The sequence below is a fragment of the Capsicum annuum genome, chromosome 1, assembly GCF_002878395.1.
Source record: "Capsicum annuum cultivar UCD-10X-F1 chromosome 1, UCD10Xv1.1, whole genome shotgun sequence".
In the NCBI taxonomy this organism is placed as follows: Eukaryota; Viridiplantae; Streptophyta; class Magnoliopsida; order Solanales; family Solanaceae; genus Capsicum; species Capsicum annuum.
This window is the reverse complement of record NC_061111.1, coordinates 204,125,121-204,146,258: the sequence shown is the minus strand read 5'-3', so window position 1 is coordinate 204,146,258 and position 21,138 is coordinate 204,125,121. Positions and strand designations below refer to the sequence as shown.

General features: G+C 31.6%; 1 protein-coding gene across 1 annotated transcript; it reads left to right on the top strand.

Moving 5' to 3' along the window:
* The first annotated feature begins 5,739 nt into the window (after window positions 1-5,739).
* Window positions 5,740-9,791, top strand: LOC107854551 (2-oxoglutarate-dependent dioxygenase AOP2). Its single transcript, XM_016699565.2, has 3 exons — window positions 5,740-6,188; window positions 8,030-8,348; window positions 9,128-9,791. The coding sequence occupies exons 1-3, from the start codon at window positions 5,815-5,817 to the stop codon at window positions 9,368-9,370; spliced, it is 936 nt and encodes a 311-aa protein (XP_016555051.1). The 5' UTR covers window positions 5,740-5,814; the 3' UTR covers window positions 9,371-9,791.
* The last annotated feature ends 11,347 nt before the right edge of the window (window positions 9,792-21,138 follow it).

Below are 21,138 nucleotides of genomic sequence, written 5' to 3'. Positions count from 1 at the left end.
ATACTACATTGATATACTTTTATACTACATTAATATACTTTGATACCGCATTGATACACTTTTATACTAGATTGATACACTTTTATATCACATTGATACAGTATATATACCATATAAATACATCTTTTACAGAGAAAATCTGTGCAAAAATATATAGTAATTCGTTATTCGTGAATTTGTTAACTTCACCTAAATTTTTGTGAAAATTTGTGCAAGCATATACAAAATTTATTAAACCCTGTACCAGAAATTAAAATTTTATTTAGACCGCATTTCAAATTAAAGCAATAAATATTGAAATTATTAATCAATACTAGAAGAGAAGTTGGCTCAAGTTCCTCGTTTTCTTCAAAACTAAAAAGGCCATAAATTTACGTGTGAAAGAAGAAAAGGGTCGATGAAGAATTCAAAGTTGTTGTGCCGGAAATCAAGGTTGTCACGTCGATTGACGATTGAAAGCCAAAAAGAAACTAGAAGTCCAACTATTTATAGCCGAAGTTTGAAGTCGCCGGTGATTGAAAAGAGAAATTTGCAGAACTGTTGGTTGGGAGAAACTCTCAAGAGAGAAAGATGAGAGATAGTTGATTTTGAGAGGAGAGGAGTGTGGGTTGATTTGTATTTTTTAAAAGATTAGAAAGTTTTGAAAATATTAATCAAATCCATAATTAACTTAATCAAGTTTCCTAATTATATTTGACTCTTTAAGTTGGTCAATGTCACCAATCCTTCATTCAAGACTTAAATGACACCTTTCCTTCAATTTTCTCTACTAACTTTGACATGATACTAGTCATTTGACCCTTATTTAGTTGAAGAAAGGACCTATGAATTTTCTCCATTTTATTTTATTTGATTCATATATTAAAATAATTATTTTAATTTATTTATTTAATTTATAAAATTAAAATAATTTTATTATATTTTTTCTTTCTACCCTTAATGAGTAGTAAATAATTACTTCTTTCGTCTTAAATTACTTACATATTTGCTTTTCACACAAATTTTAAGAAGAATTTAATAAGGAATGCAAATTGAATAATATGACCTTATTTAATCTTGATTAGATAAATCTTCTTCAATTAATATGGGTATACCTGAAAAAGTGGTTAATTATTCTTTGAATTCTTAAACGTGCCAACTATTTGCGATGAATGGAGTATACAAAGTGTGTGTATACATACATACATACATATATACATATTTTTTAAGATATTAAATCTATTATATTTGAAAGTGTTATAAAACAGGAAAGAATAAAGAAAAAGAGTAGAGAGAATAGAGAGAGTGATTCTTATTTCTCTTCTTAAGGGATAAGAGATCATAAGATTGTAGCTACAATGAACAAAACCTCTCTATTTGTAGGGGAAATTTACTCCTAGTCTGAGTAAAAGACGGATGCTTCAAATCCTAATAGCTATCAAAGTAGATCTTGATAGATCTTGATAGACATTCACTATAATGTAAATACATTTATAACACTCCCCGTTAAATGTCTAATTAGTAGATAATGTGCTTCGTTAAAACCTTTATAGAAAAAACCCAGTAGAAAAAAAATCTAGTGAAGGAAAAAGAGTACACATCTCTAATAATACGTATTTCGACTGCCTCATTAAAAACCTTACAAGAAAAACTCAGTGGGACAAAGCCTCATAAGGGAAAAAGAGTATAGCGCGTATTAACTCCCCCTAATGAGAACATCTTTGAACCTTTGCATCCCGATCTTGTGCACCATCTTCTTAAAAGTTGTAATTGGAGAAGACTTGATGAATAAATCAGTCACATTGTTAGTTGAACGAATCTGTTGCACGTTAATATCATCATTCTTTTGTAGCTTATGTATGTAGAAAAGTTTTGGACAAATGTGCTTCGTTCTATCTCCATTTATGAATCCTCCCTTAAGATGTGCTATGTATGCTGAATTATCTCTGTATAAAATTGTGGGTAGATTATCATATTTCACACTACATTTTTCTCGAATGAGATGTATCATGGATCTCAACCATACTCATTCTTGACTTGCTTCATGAATAGCTATTATCTCATCATGGTTTGATGAAGTGGCTACGATAGTCTGCTTTGTATATCTCCAAGATATGATAGTATCCCCACATGTGAACATATTGTATGTTTAAGACCGAGATTTATGCGGGTTAGATGAGTACCCAACATCAGCATGACCAGTAAGATCGGGACTGCAATCTTTAGAATAAAATAAACTCATGTATCTTATCTCATTTCGATGTCTCCTAGTAGGAGTAGAAATATACCTTGCTAACAAATTGAGCGAAAGGCTATATTGGGTCTTGTAGTTTTTTACAAGATACATGAGTGCACCAATTGTACTAAGATATGGTACTTCATAACCAATCCAAATTGATATATTTCTCATTTCATCAAATAATCTTATTGCTTTTGAAAACTCTCCAAGAGTTTCAATAATTTTCAAGCTATAAGCTTATACAATATAAGGATTATCAATAAGTTTCCCATAAACTTTTATATTTTGAATCCTTAAAGAAGTTTTCATACAAATTTTGTCAAAGTGACAATATTCAATATTTTATGTGTGACATCTTCAAGTGTCTGGACTGCAAATCAAATAATTTTTCACTTACCAAGATGCATCATTTCATGTCACTTGATAAATGTTTCTACGTCAGCATGCTTAAATTAACGTAGAATTTAGATCCTCGTAATCTTTCACAATATTGCGTCAATATTGTGTCAAAGATATTGATGATATATCATTTTGTGTCAGTTCACAATGCGACATAACATTTGAGATATCATCACTTCATTATTTTTAGGTACATGAACCTCTCATAAGGTTTCATGAAGTGGTATGTCGTAGGATCTTCAAGAGCTCATTGCCTTCTTATTATGATTATTTGCTCCTTATTTTTCAAGGACTATTTCATTTGGAACCGATCAGTCTAACACGTTTTACGCATGCATAGACTTTGTCTTTTAGGAACACAAAATAAGAACACTTGCGCTTAATATGAGATGTTTTCAGAATTTGACTTGAATTATCTTTTGGATAAGGATATGGTGATAATTCCTAACATATTTCATAGCGCTTATAATCTCCTTCTTATGTTAGGAAAACTAACATACACCCTCTACTTCTTTGAGAAATCCATCTTTGTGCATCATGGTATATTCATTAATTGTATACCGCACATCAAAACTATTAGATGGAATAGTTGGTTCATGACCTTGAACCAATTGAGGGGGAAGAAATAATCATAATTTATTGGTCTAACGCATACAAGTGTTATTGTATGCAACATACCATATTTCAAACCAACACATGAAGCTTTGTTCTCATTAGCGATGATTTAGCTATTTATCGAAGGCATTCAATGTCAAACCATCATCATCAAGATAACTTTCTTGATTGAACAATCTGAAAATTATGTTCTTAACTCAATTTTATTGAGCAAGAAACTTTATGAATGTAAAACTGCAGGTTGACAATGAATGTACATGTGATCATCTTATTGATGCATCTTTTCAATATATCACATGATAGGTGAACGGGCCCCTATTCACCTTTTATATTTTTCAGATTTAAGGAATTCAATCCCAACATTAGTTGGTCCAACCAACTTATCATGAGAACAAATGACATAAACAATTCTCAAAGAATTTTCTAGTTCTTCAATACATGTATAATATTCAATATGAACATCTTCGAGATGTCACAATCGTTCATATCAATTTATGAACTTTTATCCTTGTAAACTCCAAGTTTACCATGACATGTACTTTTTTTTTCTTTAGTAAATTTCAGATTTACTATTACATGAATAAATTTCAGATTTACTACTTTAGAAGTAGATTTCGAAATAACTCTTCTCAGTTATTCTGTCTTATTCGGAGGTGAGTTGTGATACCATCACAATCAAGTACACGTTTGCATTAATAAGCTTCTCATTACCCAGAAATGAAATATAATCATGTCTTAAGTTTATCAAATTATGATAGCTTATAACCTCTTTCAAGATTTTGTTACTTCAGAAGCAAATTGAGGCATACATATGATGTAGAGAATTTTTCTCTATCATATCTTATGATCATAATATGCGTGTGAAAATATCATCACTTTTGATGATCATAATCATATTGTCCCTCCACGCATATATTCGTGCATTTAATCACTTGTCTTCTTTCAGACATATTATGCACTGCTACCACATACACCTCAAGAATGAAGTAAGTTGTCATATTTCAGACTTATCATATATTGCTATCATATTTACTTCATGGAATGGAGCATATTCAGTGGGTCGAATTTCAAACTTTTCATCAAACACCAATTATTTTGCCTTAGCCATCACAATATCATTAATATGGTGTATTGAGATTCAAACTCAATATTTGATCCATATAAAGACGTCTTAGGCATGAATCGATGGGACTTGAACGCAACATATTATCATCTTTTTTGATAATATTGTTCTTGAGGAATAAATTTAAAATATAAATGGTTCCAAACCAATTATTTTTCCTCAAATCCAACAATAATTATATCATTAATAGAAAAATACAAATAACATAAGGAATTACTAACCTTGACCTTTAGATTTATAATCTCACTTTATTTGGCAGAGTCTCGTGCTGATAACGTGTTATAAAACAAGAAAGAATAAAGAAGAAGAGTAGAGAGAATCGAGAGAGTAATTCTTATTTCTCCTCTTGAGGGATGAGAGATCATAAGATTGTAAATATAATGAACAAAACCCCTTTATTTATAGGGAAAATTTACTCCTCGTCTGAATAAAAGATGGATGCTTCAAATCTTTATAGATACCAAAGTAGATCTTGATAAACATTCACCATAATGTAAATACATTTATAACAAAAAGATATATAATAAAATAATTTTTATTAATTATTACTTTTTAATATATATATATATATATACTAAATTAATTGTGAACAAATATTATTGGGCGGAAGGAATAGTAAGACCTAAATGAAAAGAATGTAATACTCAATAAAATAATCAAAAAGGATCTTATCATCGTGAGATCCAAGAGTATCATTGAGATCTGAGCTTATCTTTTAAAAAAAAAAAAATCAAACTACCACATTAATTTTAATATGAAGATTTCATAATAAGCAATACTCCCTCCGTTTCATAATAAATGAATTGTTAGATTTTGACATACAGATTAAAGAAAAAATATTAAAAACATAAATTTAACACAAGTTTTCATTTTTACTCCCCCCAAAAAAAAAACTGACCTTGTAATACCTTTTCAAAAGTTAATTAGTTATCAAATCATAAGGGTATATTTGAAAAAAAATTCAATGATTCACTTATTTTGAAACACCAATGAACACCTCAACAATTCATTTATTCTGAAACGGAGGAAGTACTAGTTACTAATTGATTTTGTGATTGTCACGATGCTTTTTTTTTTCTTAATCTGAAGATTCTACAATAAGCAATATTTAATATCTATAGTAATTCTTCATACATTTTTATTTATTCAATTTGAAAATGAATGATAATTTATTTATTTATATTCATTTTATCTTTGATATTAAATATTATTTATTATTGATGTATTTTTTAAATCATTAAATTTATTACATTTTAAAGAGTGCTATTATAAAATTACTCTAGTATTTATTATTATTTTTAGTTGTGTGTCAAGTCAGTAATGAATATGTATTGCTACAAGAGTACTACTAATTTATTTGTCAATATATACTCTCTAACCCATCCTTAATTTTCACATTGTGAAATTCTCTGTCCTTTTCATTTCTATTTTCCCTCTCTTCTGAAATTATTCATCACCAATGGCATCAACCAAAGTCGAAATTCCCACTATAGATTTTTGCAATCATCAAGACCTAAAACCAAACACTTCATTATGGGAATCCACAAAAGTTCAAGTTTTTGAAGCCTTAAAAGAATTTGGTTGTTTTGTAGCAATATATGATAAAGTTCCAAATGATATTAAAGAGGCTATGTTTGATACTTTAAAAGAAGTATGTGATCTTCCATTGTCCAAATTGAAAGAATATAGAGAGAAACCTTATCATATTTATGACAAGAAAATCCCAAGTTTACCAATCCATAATAGTGTAAGATCTGCTGATTTGCTACTCCCAAATAGTGTTGGAACTTTTGCTAATACCTTTTGGCCTCATGGAGAAAAACCTAACATATGGTATGTCCAGCTTCTTCTAATTACAATGTATTTGATCCGACGAAAGTCATTTTTTATTTATTATTTATACATATTAAGAGTGTGTTTGGTATGGAAGTTAATGTTTTTCCATGCTAAATGTTTTCTAAGAAAACATATTCTAGGAAAGTAAGTGGTTTATTATTTATATTTTTGTGTTTGATATGCAAGTGAGGGATATCTATTTTGTGTACATCAAACACATAACAATGAAAATGAGTGTTAACAATGAAAATGAATAGATGTGGAGTGATGAAAGGGCGAGGTAGTTGCGGAGTCAAGTTTTTTATTAAGGGGGTTTAAAAATGTACATGGAAATTAATCAAAGGGGTTTCAATATTGACTATATATACATAAAAAATAATTTTAATTATGTATAAATAACGTAATTTTTCAGCAAAAAAGGTTCATGATATGCTAACTCCGCTCCGGGGGAGGAGGTGGAGGTGGGATTGGGGTAAGGGGTGGGGACAAGTGGGGGTAGGGGTGGGGGGCAGGTGAAGGGATAGGGGTGGGTGGTGTTTGGGGTTAGGGTGGTATTTGTTGGTAGGTTAAGTGCTTGTGATAGCGGGAGAAGACAATGCCACTTATTTTTTTTTATTTTTATTAAGAAAGTTATTTTTTTATTTTCAAGGAGTTATTTTTCTAAAGATAGTATTTTTCGAAACTTTTAACTAAAGAAATATGAGAAAATAGAAAAATATTTTTGGTATATATCGAACACTCCTAAGTAAATTTATTACATAATTTTAATCAATATATTAAATTTTTCTGAATTCGTAGCTAGAAATAACTCGGACTCTACCCTCCCCACCACAACCACCAATTTAGGTAGGCACTATCAATTAATATATGCTAAATTTCTATTGCATCAGTAGAAAGATAAAAAAACCTATAGAGGTACTTTCAAATAGTTGGAATTAAGTATTAGTCATCTTAGTAAGTTATAAATTCATTCTTGGTCCTACATTTGTGGGGTGGGGTGCGGGGTGGGGGTTCATTAGATGTTCAGTATTTGTTTAGATGTTCAGTATTTGTTTTGAAACCTTGATCAGTCTAAATCCATGGTTAGATGTATTAAAAACAAGAAACATTTTATATATATCAGAATTGTTGTTATTACTAAGGGCTTGAATTGAAGATTAGACCTCTACTTAAGGATGGAGGGATCCTATCCATCCCATAACCGAAAGCAAATCCTGAATTTTTAGTTTGTTGGAATCTGATTTCTTAAAAAGGACATAACTTGTAATTAGATTTTGGATAAATTATCTATACATATTTAAGTGTATTTCTTTGCACATGCATAATTTTGACCAAAGTATTGAATTTTATCGAATATATAACTAGAACTCTAATTTCGCTTGCCTATCGAATATATAACTAGAACTCTAATTTCGCTTGCCCACCACCCCTTGTGGTTGGCATACTTTTTTTTTTTTTTTGGATCCAAGAGATTTATATATCAGTAGAAAATAAAAAGAATTGCAATTTGTATTTTAAAATTTTATTTCTTTATAATGTATAATGTTGGAACAGTAGATGTGCTCAAATGAAAGGGTATATACCTCCCTCAGTGAGGATGGATTCATAAATCAATTCTAACTTGTTTGAAATTGAAGCACAATTTATTGTTGGTAGTAGTACAACAACAACAACTGCGTAATTTCACAAGCGGAATTTGAGGAGGGTGGAATGTATGCAAACCTTACTGCTACCTCGTAGAGATAGAGAGGCTGTTTCTGAATTCTTGGTAGTAGTAGTATCACAAAATTGCATTACTATTTCTACAAATTATGTATGTTTTTTTTTTTTTTTGGCAGCAATGTGGTAAAGTCCTACTACAAGCCACTTATGGAATTGGATGAAATGGTAAAAAAGATGGTTTTGGAAAGTCTTGGGCTACAAAATTACATTGATGAATTCTTGGACGGAAATTCTTACTTGTTGAGGTTCACAAATTATAAGGCAATTCAAGGTGATGATGGGAAAATACCAGGATTAGGCCCTCACACAGATGGTAGCTACTTGACCATTATTACACAAGATCAAAATGGATTGCAATTGAAAAAAAATGGAGAGTGGATTGACTTCAATACTACACCAAATTCCTATGTTGTTTTATCATCAGATGCCTTCAAGGTAATCTTTCTTTTTTTTTTTGTTTTAATTATTTGGCCTTGAATAGGAGGAGAATCTTGGAACAACACTAAAATTATCTGTGTGATCTATAGGTCAAAGGATTTGAGTTGTGAAAGCAACTACTAATGCTTAGGTTAAGGGTTTGAGTTGTGGAAGCAACCACTAATACTAGAATTAGATTGGACTGTCTAGTTTCACTTATTAAAATTCACTGTATGCGTAAAGTTTTTTAACAATCACTAATGCTTAGGTCACCTAAGGATTTGAAAAATGGAAATGACCACTAATACTGGGATTGGATTGGACTGCCTAATGTCACTTTTTAAAATTCACTGTATGCATAAAGATTTTTTACAACCACTAATACTTAGGTCAAGGGTTTGAGCAATGGAAGCGACCACTAATACTAGGAGTAGATTGGACTGACTAATGTCACTTATTAAATTCACCGAAACCATTAAGACTTTTTTTATTATAGTACTAAGAGGGGCGGATCCATGGCCAATTTTGTGATGCTCCGATATTCGTTAAATTCAAGGCATATTAGGTATAATTATACAAAGAACGTATAAAAGTTGGTATAAGATTTAGAAAAACACTCAGTAAGAAGATAGCTGGTTGTTCTAATTAATTTCAAGTGGATCAATATATGTGTTCGAATTTCTCGGACACCCACTAACCCTAAATCCTGAATCTGTCACTAAGTACTAACATCATATATAACTTAATTTTTGTCTTGTAATTTAAATTTTATATACTGATTATGTAAATTTATACAGGCATGGACAAATGGTAAAATATCAGCTGCTGTCCACAGGGTAGATATCTCAAGGGACAATGATAGATTGTCTATTCAATTGTTTTCATCACCAAATCCAGTTTATACTGTGGAGGCCCCAAAAGAATTAGTGGATGAAGTACATCCTTTACTCTTCAAGCCTTTTAAAATGCTTGATTATTATGCCTATGCTTTGTCAGGTTCTAAAAAGGGAGTTGGTCTCAAGTATTTTTGTGGTGTTTGAAAATTTATATGTACATTCGGATTGACTTATTTTAAGTGTGTTTAGATAATTTTATTATATTCGTAAAATAAAAATGTTTGAATTTTTAATTTATGACTTTTGATTTATAAGTTAAAGATCAAAAGTCAATTTGAACATGTTTGAATTGGTTTATTTCAAGTGTTTTTAGCTAATTTTTTATATTCACGTAAAATAAAAAAGTTAGAATTTCTAACTTATGACTTTTGATGTATAAGTCAACTGTCAAAAGTCAATCCAAACAAGCTAAGAGAAGCTGTTATTGTATTTCTTTTAATGAATATTGGACCTCGTTGGTTCATTTATGTTATTTTTTCTCGTATCGAGACATTTCAGACTTTCACTTGTATTTCTTACCCTTGAGACTTGTACTGTTTGATTTTCAGATTTTGAGTTAATCTTTGACTGGTGTACTTCTTTTCGTTTTGGATTATGCGATTTTATTATTCGAACTTATTTGTATTTTACTTTTTCCTAATAGATAATTATTATTTTTTTAGCAATATGTTGGCTTATTTATCATATAAAATGAGATAGGTGTCATCATGACTTATTTTTTAACTCGTGATAAAAACATAATTTTTAAATGGACAAATTTACACAAACTTTTAAAATTAGAGATATAATCTAAATGAAAGCAAAAAATGTTATTTGCATATATCAATTCCTATCGTGGGCACTTGATGCCGAAATTTATTTAGATGCGATGGTTCTGACAGACATCATTAAGGATAAAAATCAAACATTTAATTAAGACCGTGTCAAAGTTATGATATTTCTTTGTCATCACCTTGATGAGGGATTGAAAATGGAATATCTCACTTTTAAGGATCCACTTATACTGTGGAATAATTTAAAAGATAGATATGACCACCTGAAGATGGTCGTACTTCTATAGGCACTTTATGAATGGACCGATTTGAGATTACATGATTTTAAGATATAACCGAGTATAATTCTGTCATGTTTCAAATTAAATTATGATTAAATTTATTTGGAGAAAACATCACAGATCATGATATGCTGGAGAAGATATTCTCCACCTTTTCTGCCTCGAGTATGCTCCTGCAACAGCAATATCAAGAAATGGAGTTTAAAAAGTATTCTGAATTAATTTCACATTTTCTTGTTGCTGAAAAATATAATGACCTTTTGATGAAAAATCATGAAAGTCAACCTCCTGATACTGCTCCATTTTTTTAAATGAATGCTATAAATTTTCACCAATCTAGACGTGAAAGAGGTCCTGGATCCAGTCATGATAGTAATCGTAGTCAAGAAAGAAATTTCATGATGATCGTTTTGTACCTAACAATAACCTTCATTACAGCAGTGTAAGAAGAAGGGTGAAAAACATGACCCAATGCAAAAGAAAAATATAGAAAATAAATGCTATTAGTCTAGAGAAAAAGGACACTGATCACGTACTCATCATATACCAAGGCACCTGGTTGATCTCTATCAGGCATCGCCCTCAAAAAGATAGATAAAAATGCAGAAGCAAATTTTATCTCCGAGGATACTATTGAGCCTATGAATTTAGATTATAAATATGAAAATCTAAAATTTACTCCTGAAGTAATAAATCTGAAATTAAAACTATGTTAGAGAAAAATTCTCTACACCTATATGTATACCTCGATTCGCTCAGAAGTAGCAAAATATTGAAAGAGGTTCTAAGGTATGATAGTTTGATGTGCTTAAGGCACGTTGTAATAATTATATTCAATTTTTGAAAAATGAGAACTTTTGATAAATGTTAATTATTTTTCATTCTCAAAGAACAAGAATTTTTTATAAATGTTAAAACTATAGATTTATTCTCTGAGGTGAATGTGATAGAAGTAATATTTAGTAAGGCATATAAATGTGCATTTGGCTGTGAAAATCACCTCCAGAAGGGGTAGAAAGAGTATGAAATTTACCCCCGAATTAGTAAATATAAAATTTATTTCAAATTTACTTCTAAAATAATAGAACTTTGAAATTTACCCCTAAAATAGTAAATTTGAAATTTACTTCTGAAGTGACAAATTTAATATGTAATCCCAAAATAGTAAAACTGTGCAAGTAAAATCTTGCAAACTACTATTGAAATAGTAGACCTTTGAAGTCTACTCAAGTAAACAATATATGTCACGGTAAATTTGAAGTTTACTAGTTGGAATTGAATCCCCTAAATTCTAAAAAGTATAAAAGGTGAATAAGGATTCATTCACCCATCATGTGATATGATGCATTCATAAGATAGTCATATATACATTTATTGTCAATTTGCTATTTGACATATATAGAGTTGCTTGCTCAATTAAATTGAGTTAAGAACATAATTTTCAGATTGTATAATTGAGATAATTAATCTTGATAATATTGGTTATATTCAAGGTGATTTGGCATTGAATGTTTCTGATAATAGCTAAACCATCGTTTATGAGAACAAGGTTTCATACATTGGTCTGAAATATAATCTATTGCATATAATAACACTTGTATGTATTAGACTAATAAATTATGATCAATTCCTCCTTCTCAATTAGTTCATGATAATGAACCATATATTTTTCATCTATTAACTTTTTAATGTGCGGTGTATGATCATGGATATACCATGATGCACAAAGATGAATTCTCCAAAGTATGATGGAGTGTATGTTAGTGTTTCTAATATTAGGAGAGAGATAATAAACTGCTAAGAAATATGATGTGAATTATCATTAGTACGATTCTTATTTAAAAGATAATTCAAGTCAAATGCCAGAAGTATTTGCTGACCCAAAATTTATTTCATATTTAGCTATATATATTCCTACTGTGTCCCTGAAGGACAGAATCTACAACATGCATACAGTGTGGTAGACCAATTGATTCCAAATAAAATAATTCTTGAATAGGATATGAAGTAAATGATCATAGCAAGGAGACAATATGCTCTTGAAGAATGACGGCATAACTCTTCATGAAACCTTAAGAAGAGATTTAGGTACTTGAAAATAATGAAGTGGTTTATGTCATTGTGAACCGATACAAATGATATCTTGCCGACGATATCTTTAGTACAATAGCACGCAATATTGTATAAGATTACAAGGATATAAATTCTACGTTTATTTAAGCATGCTAACGTAGAAATAATTATCAAGTGAAATAAGCTTTTTGATAAGCATAAAGTTTATTTGGCTTGTAGTCCAGACACTAGAAGATGTCATGTATTTAATATATAATGTTGTCACTTGATAATAAAACATAGATAAAAATTTTAGAAGAAAAATGCTTGAAGTACATGGTTTGAAATCTCAAGAAATGTATTCAATCAAATTACAAAAATTGTTATACGGTCTAAAACAATCAAAGTGTATATGGTAAAATCGTCTTACGAGTACTTGATAAATAGGCTTCACAAATGGCATCATTTGTCCTTGTATATTTATTAAGAAAACAAAATTGGAGTTTGTTATATTTGTTATTTATGTCAATGGCATAAATCTCAATAGAACTCTAGAATAGGTTCAAAAGGCGATTTAGCTTCTAAAGAAAGAATTTGAGATGAAAGATCTTCAAATTGAACACTTAGCAAATGAAGTCTTTATCCACCAATCTGCTTACACTGAGAAAGTCTTAAAACAATTTTACATGGACAACGTACGTACATTCATTAAATACTCCAATGATTATTCAATTACTTGAAGTGAGTAAAGATTTCTTCCATCCTCTAGGAGAGGATGAAGACATTCTTGATCCTGAAGTACCACATCTCAATAATATTGGTGCACTTATGTATATTGGTAATAGCACAAGGCCTAATATGGCGTATTCTGTTAGTTGCTAGCCAGGTATAGTTCTTTTCCTACACTTAGACATTGAAATAGAGGTACGTATTTATTGTGATATCGAATTGGGATTATTGATATGGATATATTTTATACTAATAAAAACAGTGTAAATCTTATTGGTCATGCAGATACAGATTATTTATCTGACCTATATAAAGCTCAATCCTCAATAGGCCTTGTGATTTGTTAGAGTTTGTGACTTGAATTTTGTTGATACGACCTTGAAAAGATTTCGGTGCGACCCATGTTTGAGATTTTTTGTTTTTTGTGTGGTTGTAGCATAGGGATTGGGCCAATAGGCCCGATACCGAAGTCCACTTCTGATCTCATTGGGGGTGCGGGGACAAAGACCCCGCGGTATGGACCTATATGTTTTTAGACTTAGAATGTATTTGTACGCACGTATCATATAAGTGTGATTTAGTAGATTGTTTTTGGTTTTTCACATACTTCATTGAGACTTTCGTCTCCTCCTTGTATTCCTCTTTATTATAGTGAATTTTCTCCTCCTCTTGATATGAACAACCCACGAGGACTCGAATCGAAGACACAGAAAGTAAGGATAGATGGATAGGAAAATGAGGATAGAAAAATAGACACGAAATTGATACTGAAAGGTGAATCGAAGGATGTATCAAATCCTAAAACCTCCCTTAATGACTATCAATAGGCAGCTAACTCTTACGGTGACTGCAAAGTGGATTGGATTCGCCTTACAACCACCGTTTCTAAGCAAAGTTCAACACATGCTTTTCCAAGCACTCAAACACTCCCATGAAATCTCATGAATACATCATGTAAAAATATCATCCAAAAACTAGCTAAAGAAATGTCTAAGGCACCTATTTATATTAGTTGCCTTTGCAAGACTAGCATATTACAAAAATAGCCCCAAAGTGGATATTCTAGAAATAACCCACAAGGGCTCTTTATTCCTCGTACCATGGCTTTCCTTTATTTCAAGCTATCGTACCATGGCTTTCCTTTATCTCAAGCTATCTTCCAAACACGATGTAGTTTGATTTGGAGTTTGAAGTAGGTCCTCCAAGCGCATTCTTAAGCTCTTTGCTTGACCACGGCTTGGACCTCTTTGTATTGGTCTCGAATGATGTCATCAAAAGTTAGGACGACTATTTGGCTTGTATCACCTCTGCCCGTGATTTTTTTTCGTCAAGGGTTTTCTCATAAAAGCTATGTGTTCTTCTTGTTTTCTTTAATTTTGTGGTATTACTTATTCATGTCTCTTTTAATGACAAACTGGTATCAGAGCAATTGATTGTTTTCTTAGGGATGGCAACGATGAAGTATAATATTCCGCTATTGGACCGCAATACTAAATTTTTGTTATGACAGGTTAAAATACAGGTTGTGATCACATAAATAGATTTAGACGATGCTCTATTAGGGTTTGATAAGTTGCCCTCATCATGGACCGAGGAAGATAAACGGCGTAAGGATCAAAAGGTTGTTTCTCAAATCTACTTTCATTTATCCAATTAAATTCTACAGGATGTTTTGAAGGAGATCACTGTCGTTGTGTTGTGGTTGAAATTGGAATCATTATGTATAAGAAAGTGCCTAACTCGTAAGTTGTATCTCAAACATTTACTTTATTCCCATTGCATGTACGAGGGCACGTCTATGGAGGATCACCTATCTGTCTTTAAGGAAATCATCTCTGATTTAGAAACTCTGGAGGTTAATTACTATGAGGAAGATCTAGGGTAGATTTTTTTGTGTTCACTGCCTGCATCATACTCGACCTTTAGGGATAATATTTTATATAGTCGTGATACCCTAACCCTATATAAAGTTTATGATGCGTTGTTCTCTAAGGAAAAGATGAAACATCTCATGAATGGGTTGGAGACTCAAGGAGATGGTCTCATTGTTTGAGTAAGGACTCATGAGATGAACTCTGGAGGTGATGATATGAATAGGTCAAAATCTAAAAACATAAACAAAACCTATAATTACTACAAGAAGAAGGGCCATATCAAATTTGAGTGCTATAAGTTACAGAATAGAAATAAAAGGGAAGTTGAAAATCAGAAAAAAAACCAACTAGAGAAGTTTGGTGAAGCCAGTGTTATTAAAGATGGCGCTAGTGATGGAGAACTCTTGATAGTCTCTGATGGTAACTCAAAAGCCTGTGAGGATTGGATTCTTGATTCGGCTAGCACGTTTCATATGTGTTGCAATCGAGATTGGTTTACAACATATGAAACAGTCTCTAAAGGTGTTGTGTTGATGGTAAATAACACACACTGTAAGATAGTTAGTATTGGAACAATTAGTATTAAGATGTTTGATAGGGTTATGAGGACACTTGGTGATGTGCAGTATGTCCCAGACCTGAAGATAAATCTTATTTCCTTAAGTACCTTTGATTTAAATAGATATAAGTACACTGGTGAAGGTGGAGTGCTGAAGTATAGTAAAGGTGCTCTTGTTGTGATGAAGTGACAAAGAAAGATTGATAATTTGTACGTTTTCTAAGGCTCTATGGTTACAGGTGATGCATTTGTTTCTACCTCTTCTCTATAAGATAATGATGTTGCTAACCTTTTGCATATGCACCTGGGACATATGAGTGAAAACAGGATGGATGAACTAATTAGGAGAGGACTTCTTGATGGCCAAAGTATTACCAAATTGGAGTTCTGTGAACACTATATTTTTGGGAAGCAGGAGAGAGTCGAATTCACTAAAGGCATCCACTCAACTAAAGGCACACTTGATTATATTCATTTTGATCTCTGGTTTCCTTCTAGAGTACCTTTTAGTGGAGGTTCTAATTATATGTCGACTATTATTGATGATTATTACAGAAAATTTTGGGTGTTCTTCATGAAGCAAAAGAATGATGTGTTGCCTATTTTCAAGGAGTGGAAGACTATGATTGAAAAGCAAACAGGGAAATAGGTAAAACGCCTTAGGAATATAATGGTTTTGAGTTCTGTTCTAATGAATTTAATGTTCTTTACAAGTCAGAAGAAATTGTGAGGCACTTAATAGTTTGTCATACTCTGTAACAGTATGGTGTGGCCGAACAAATGAATAAGACTATAATGGAGAAGGTGCGTTGTATACTCTCTAATGCTGGTTTACCCAAGTCTTTTTGGGCTGAAGCTGCTTCCACAACTTGTCTTCTTATTAACCGCTCTCCTTGATTTGCGATTGACAAAAAGACTCCACAAAAGGTATGGTTCGGTACTCTTTCCAGTTACTCTGATTTGATGATATTTGGATGTCCTGCTTATGATCATGTTCATAATGAAAAATTGGAACCTAGATCTGTCAAGTGCTTATTTATGGGTTATAAGTCTGGTGTTAAAGTATATAAGCTTTGGTGTCCAGAAAAAAGAAAAGTTATAATTAGCAGGGATGTTGTGTTCGATGAAACTGCCATGCTTAGTGCATCCTTCTTTAAAGAATCTAGTGCGTTGCCCCTATATGAGCCTAGTGACATGAATCAGCAAAAGTCAAGCACCCATATTGAATTGCAGATTGGAGCAGAGTCCACACCAGTGCATACTTTTTAGTCTAGCATGGAGATACAAAGAGATATTATGTCTTTTTCACTACCAATGACGCCACAATATTCTATTGCTAAAGACAGGCATAGGAGAGATATTATACCTCCTCAGAACTATGGTGAAGCTGAATTGGTTTCTTATGCATTGAATGTAATAGAATGTACTGATTTTGGTAAAGAACCTTCTTCTTACTCAGAGACAATTAGTTGTGATGATTACTATGCAGGAGGAGATGGAATTAGTTCATAAGAATGGCATATAGAATTTGGTGAGATTGCTTAAATATAAGAAAGTTATCCATTTCAAATGGGTATTTAAAAGGAAATAAGGAACATTGAGAGTCGAAGATGCTAGTTATAAAAAAGACAAGTTGCTAAAGGTTATAGTCAGGTTCCAAGTGTTGACTTCACAGATGTGTTTTCTCCAATCTTAAAGCATAGTTTGATTCGAGCCTTGTTTAGTATTGTGGCCATTCACAATCTTGATCTTGAGCATTTGGATGTCAAAACTGCATTCTTACATGGAGAACTTGAGAAGGATATCTATATGCAACAACTAGAGGGTTTTGTAGTCTCAGGGAAGGAGGACTATGTATACTTGTAGAAAAAGTCTCTTTATGGCTTAAAATAGTCGCCCAGACAGTGGTATAAGATGTTTGAATCTTTTATGACTTCTCATATGTTTTAGGAGGAGTAGTTATGATAGTTGTGTCTATTTTAAGGAGGTAAGTGATAGTTCTTTCATGTATATTCTCTCGTATATTAATGATATGTTGATAGCAACAAAGGATATGAGAGAGATAATAAAAGTTAAAGCCCAGCCCAGTAAGGAGTTTGAGATGAAGGATCTAGGAGCAGCAAAGAAGATCCTAGGCATGAAAATTCTGAGGAATAGAGAGAAGTGTAAATTATACTTAAGTCAAAAAAGGTATATTGAGAAAGTGCTTCACAGGTTCAATATAAAAAATGCCAAAACTATTATTACTCTACTGGAAGCTCATTTAAAACTCCCATCCACGTTATCTCCAAAGACAGATGATGAGCATGACTATATGTCTCGAGTTCATACTTTAGTGCCGTTAGGTCTCTTATGTACGCAATGGTGTGTTCTCGACCAGATTTATCATTTGTAGTTAGTGCAGTTAGCAGATATATGACAAATCCTGGTAAAGAACATTAAAAATCAATTTAGTGGATATTTATATACTTGCATAGTTCTGCTGATGTTTGTTTGCAGTTTGGGTGAAATAGAGATGGAGTGATCAGGTATGTTAATTCTGATTTTGCAGGAGACCTTGATAAGAGGAGATCCCTTATAGACTATGTTTTTACCATTGGTGGTTGTGCTATCAGTTGGAAAACTATTTTATAGACTACACTTACTTTGTCAACTACCGAGGCAGAGTGTATGGGTATTACAGAGGCTTGTAAGGAAGCTATTTGGTCAAAGGGTCTGTTTGGTGAACTTAGCAAAGACTTACAAATTACTACAATCTTTTGCGATAGTCAGAGTGCTATCTTCCTTACAAAAGATCAGATATTTCACGAGAGGACAAAGCATATTGATGTTCGGTATCATTTTATGCGTGAGATTATTGCTTGTGGTAATATTGTGATAAGCAAGATTAGTACCTATGATAACCCCACTGATATGATGACTAAGACACTACCAAGTGCCAAGTTTGAGCATTGCTTGGACTTGGTTGGTGTCAGCAGTTAAGATGTGCCCTTAGAAGCTTTTGTGGGAGAGGTGGAGAGTTTTCTCGAAACGAATTTGAGTTCTAAATTAGAATTCATGTCAAGGTGGAGATTATTAGAGTTTGTGATCCAAATTTTGTTGATCCGGCCTTGAAAAGATCGCGGTGCAACCCATGTTCAACCCATTTCTTATAACTTTTTCTATATTATTTGTGACCTCCATATATGTGTAACATGATTTTCAAGATGATTGAATGAATATTGTGTGAATTTTTCAAGATGGTTGATGCGTTGAATGGATACTATGTGATTTTTTTTTTTCAACTTTGAAGGTTTAAAAATTGAGAAAGTTGATTAAAGTAATTAAACGCTATAGATTAATGTTCTAAGAATCAACTTAGTGAAGTCCCCTATTTTGTATATGAAAAAAAAAGAAGAAATGATTCGATGTAATCAAAATTGCTCTTTGATAATGGATCAAATTATATCAATATAAACTCCCTAATTTTCTTCCATTTATTTTTATTCCTAGGTAAGAATGGCTCAATTTCTTAACCAATCTTCAAAAACTTTAGGTTCGGAAGACTCAGTTGGATATATAGTTAATATGGATCACAGGGTGCCTGCGACTGATTGGAGTCTTTCGTTAGATTTTTGAGTTTTAAAAAAATTAAGTTTAATCACAATCAAATTTTAATCAAGATGATCTCAATTTGATAATTTGATAATTGTAATAGGTCCAGAATGTCAAAAAACAAGAAATAAAAGAAGCATTGCTTCATTTTTTTCGTTTTGGAGTAACCATCTAAAAGAATGGTATTTTAAATTATTTTACTAGTTGGAGATACTTTTGAACTCAAAACATAACAATAAAAATATGTTTGAACAAAAAATGTAACGAAGAATAAAAATAACTCATATTGGTTTAGAGGTTTATTTGACCCTTTCTTTTTTAACTTAATTGGAAGATTTTCTTTTTGATTAAACAGACATGCATTATAATAAAGGTAGTTCACATGAGGTTAATCCTGCATGTGCTAGTCAGGATTCAAAACAAAAGTACTGAGGTTTCTCCTGTCTTGATTTCTATAATTACATCACTTAATTTTTAGGTACACATTGGTGGAACTTTAAAAAGAATCGTCCCAGCAAGACTGCTGATTTTTCTCCAAACTTAGCCATGAAATCCGCTATCCTAGCACTATGAGTTTTTTTTTTTAGTCTTAACCAACAATCATCAAATAAATTATTATAATATAAGTTTCCTTCTGATAGCACAAAAATAATTTCTTTGTTGAGGGTTAGAAGCTTGATGTGATTTTTAGAACTTCTTCTCTTTGCTTTTACTTGATTAATATTTTAAAATATTTTTTCATCATATTAATATGAGAAGGATTGTAATTTATAACATTTTTTGTATAGATTTTGACCATCTAAATTTAACATTTAAAATATCAAAATTTTACATTTTATTAATTAAAGTTCATGCAGATTGACTTCGAGAAATGAAACAATGACAAGTAAAAACGAATCACGCTGTAGACCAATCATTTCAATAATTTTCCTTCGTCTCCAGACTCGAAGCTAACTTAACCTTCAAGTATTTTGGAATTCCTTATTCTTCAATTGGAAACTCTAAATAAAGAAAATCAAAAAAGACACAGGTTGTCTGAGACAAAGTTTTGTTATCCTTTAATAGTTGATGGCTTGAATTTAGTTAAATCTTCATCTGTGTAACAATAAACTCTTGTGGACGAATCCTTTTTTCGCTTTTATGTGAGCGAAAACTTTAGTACCCGAAACTATTTTTGATATGTAAGTATATTTTTCACCACCTGCAGGCAGGTCTACCTGGAGTCACTGGAGAGGTCTTATGTATGGTAATGCAACTAAACCTACAGAGACGGGGTTCAGATTTGAGGTCTATGGATTCTGAATTTAAAGACAAGACAACAATTTCAAGTTAGTATATAAACATAGCAAATTAACAAGTATCAGTATTTAACATATTAAAAAAGCGATGAACTTCTTAAACATTATAAATATAAACGCTATCATTACAATTGCACTAGACAAGTTGTCATGTTGTGAAAACGATTAACGATCGCATCATTAGATACACTTTCAAATTCTTTATCCTCTATATACAAAAAATAAACAATCATTCAAAAATTCATCACCAATTTTACTTTGCAAATCATTTTTAAGAAACTACATTGATGAAAAATCTCTTTCCACGGTTTCAGTAGCCACGGGTAATATCAATTTTAACTTCCCAAGGAAATAACAAATTCCCATGTCTTGTGCATATTTGTTTCAATAAATCTCATCAAATGATCTCCAAGTCCTTTTAAATTTCAGAAAGTGTTATCCAGATCACTCACATAATAAATATAATTGTCAAGATCAAAACTCTGATCTTCAAGCTTGGAGGCATTGAACTCACTTGGATAGTTTGTAGCAAGCTTCATGATCTTATTTTCGTCATAATTCACAAAAGAATTCTTGGAACTCAAACTAGCCGTTTCAAGAAGTAGATCAGTTTTGACTTCATTAAAGCGATTGTTAAGCTTTGAAAGTTGTAAATTAATAACAACACAAAAAATTTTCACACGCAAATGATGAGAATATGTAACACTTGAGCTAGCTCTGATGCTTTGACTTTTCAAGTCCATATTTTTTAT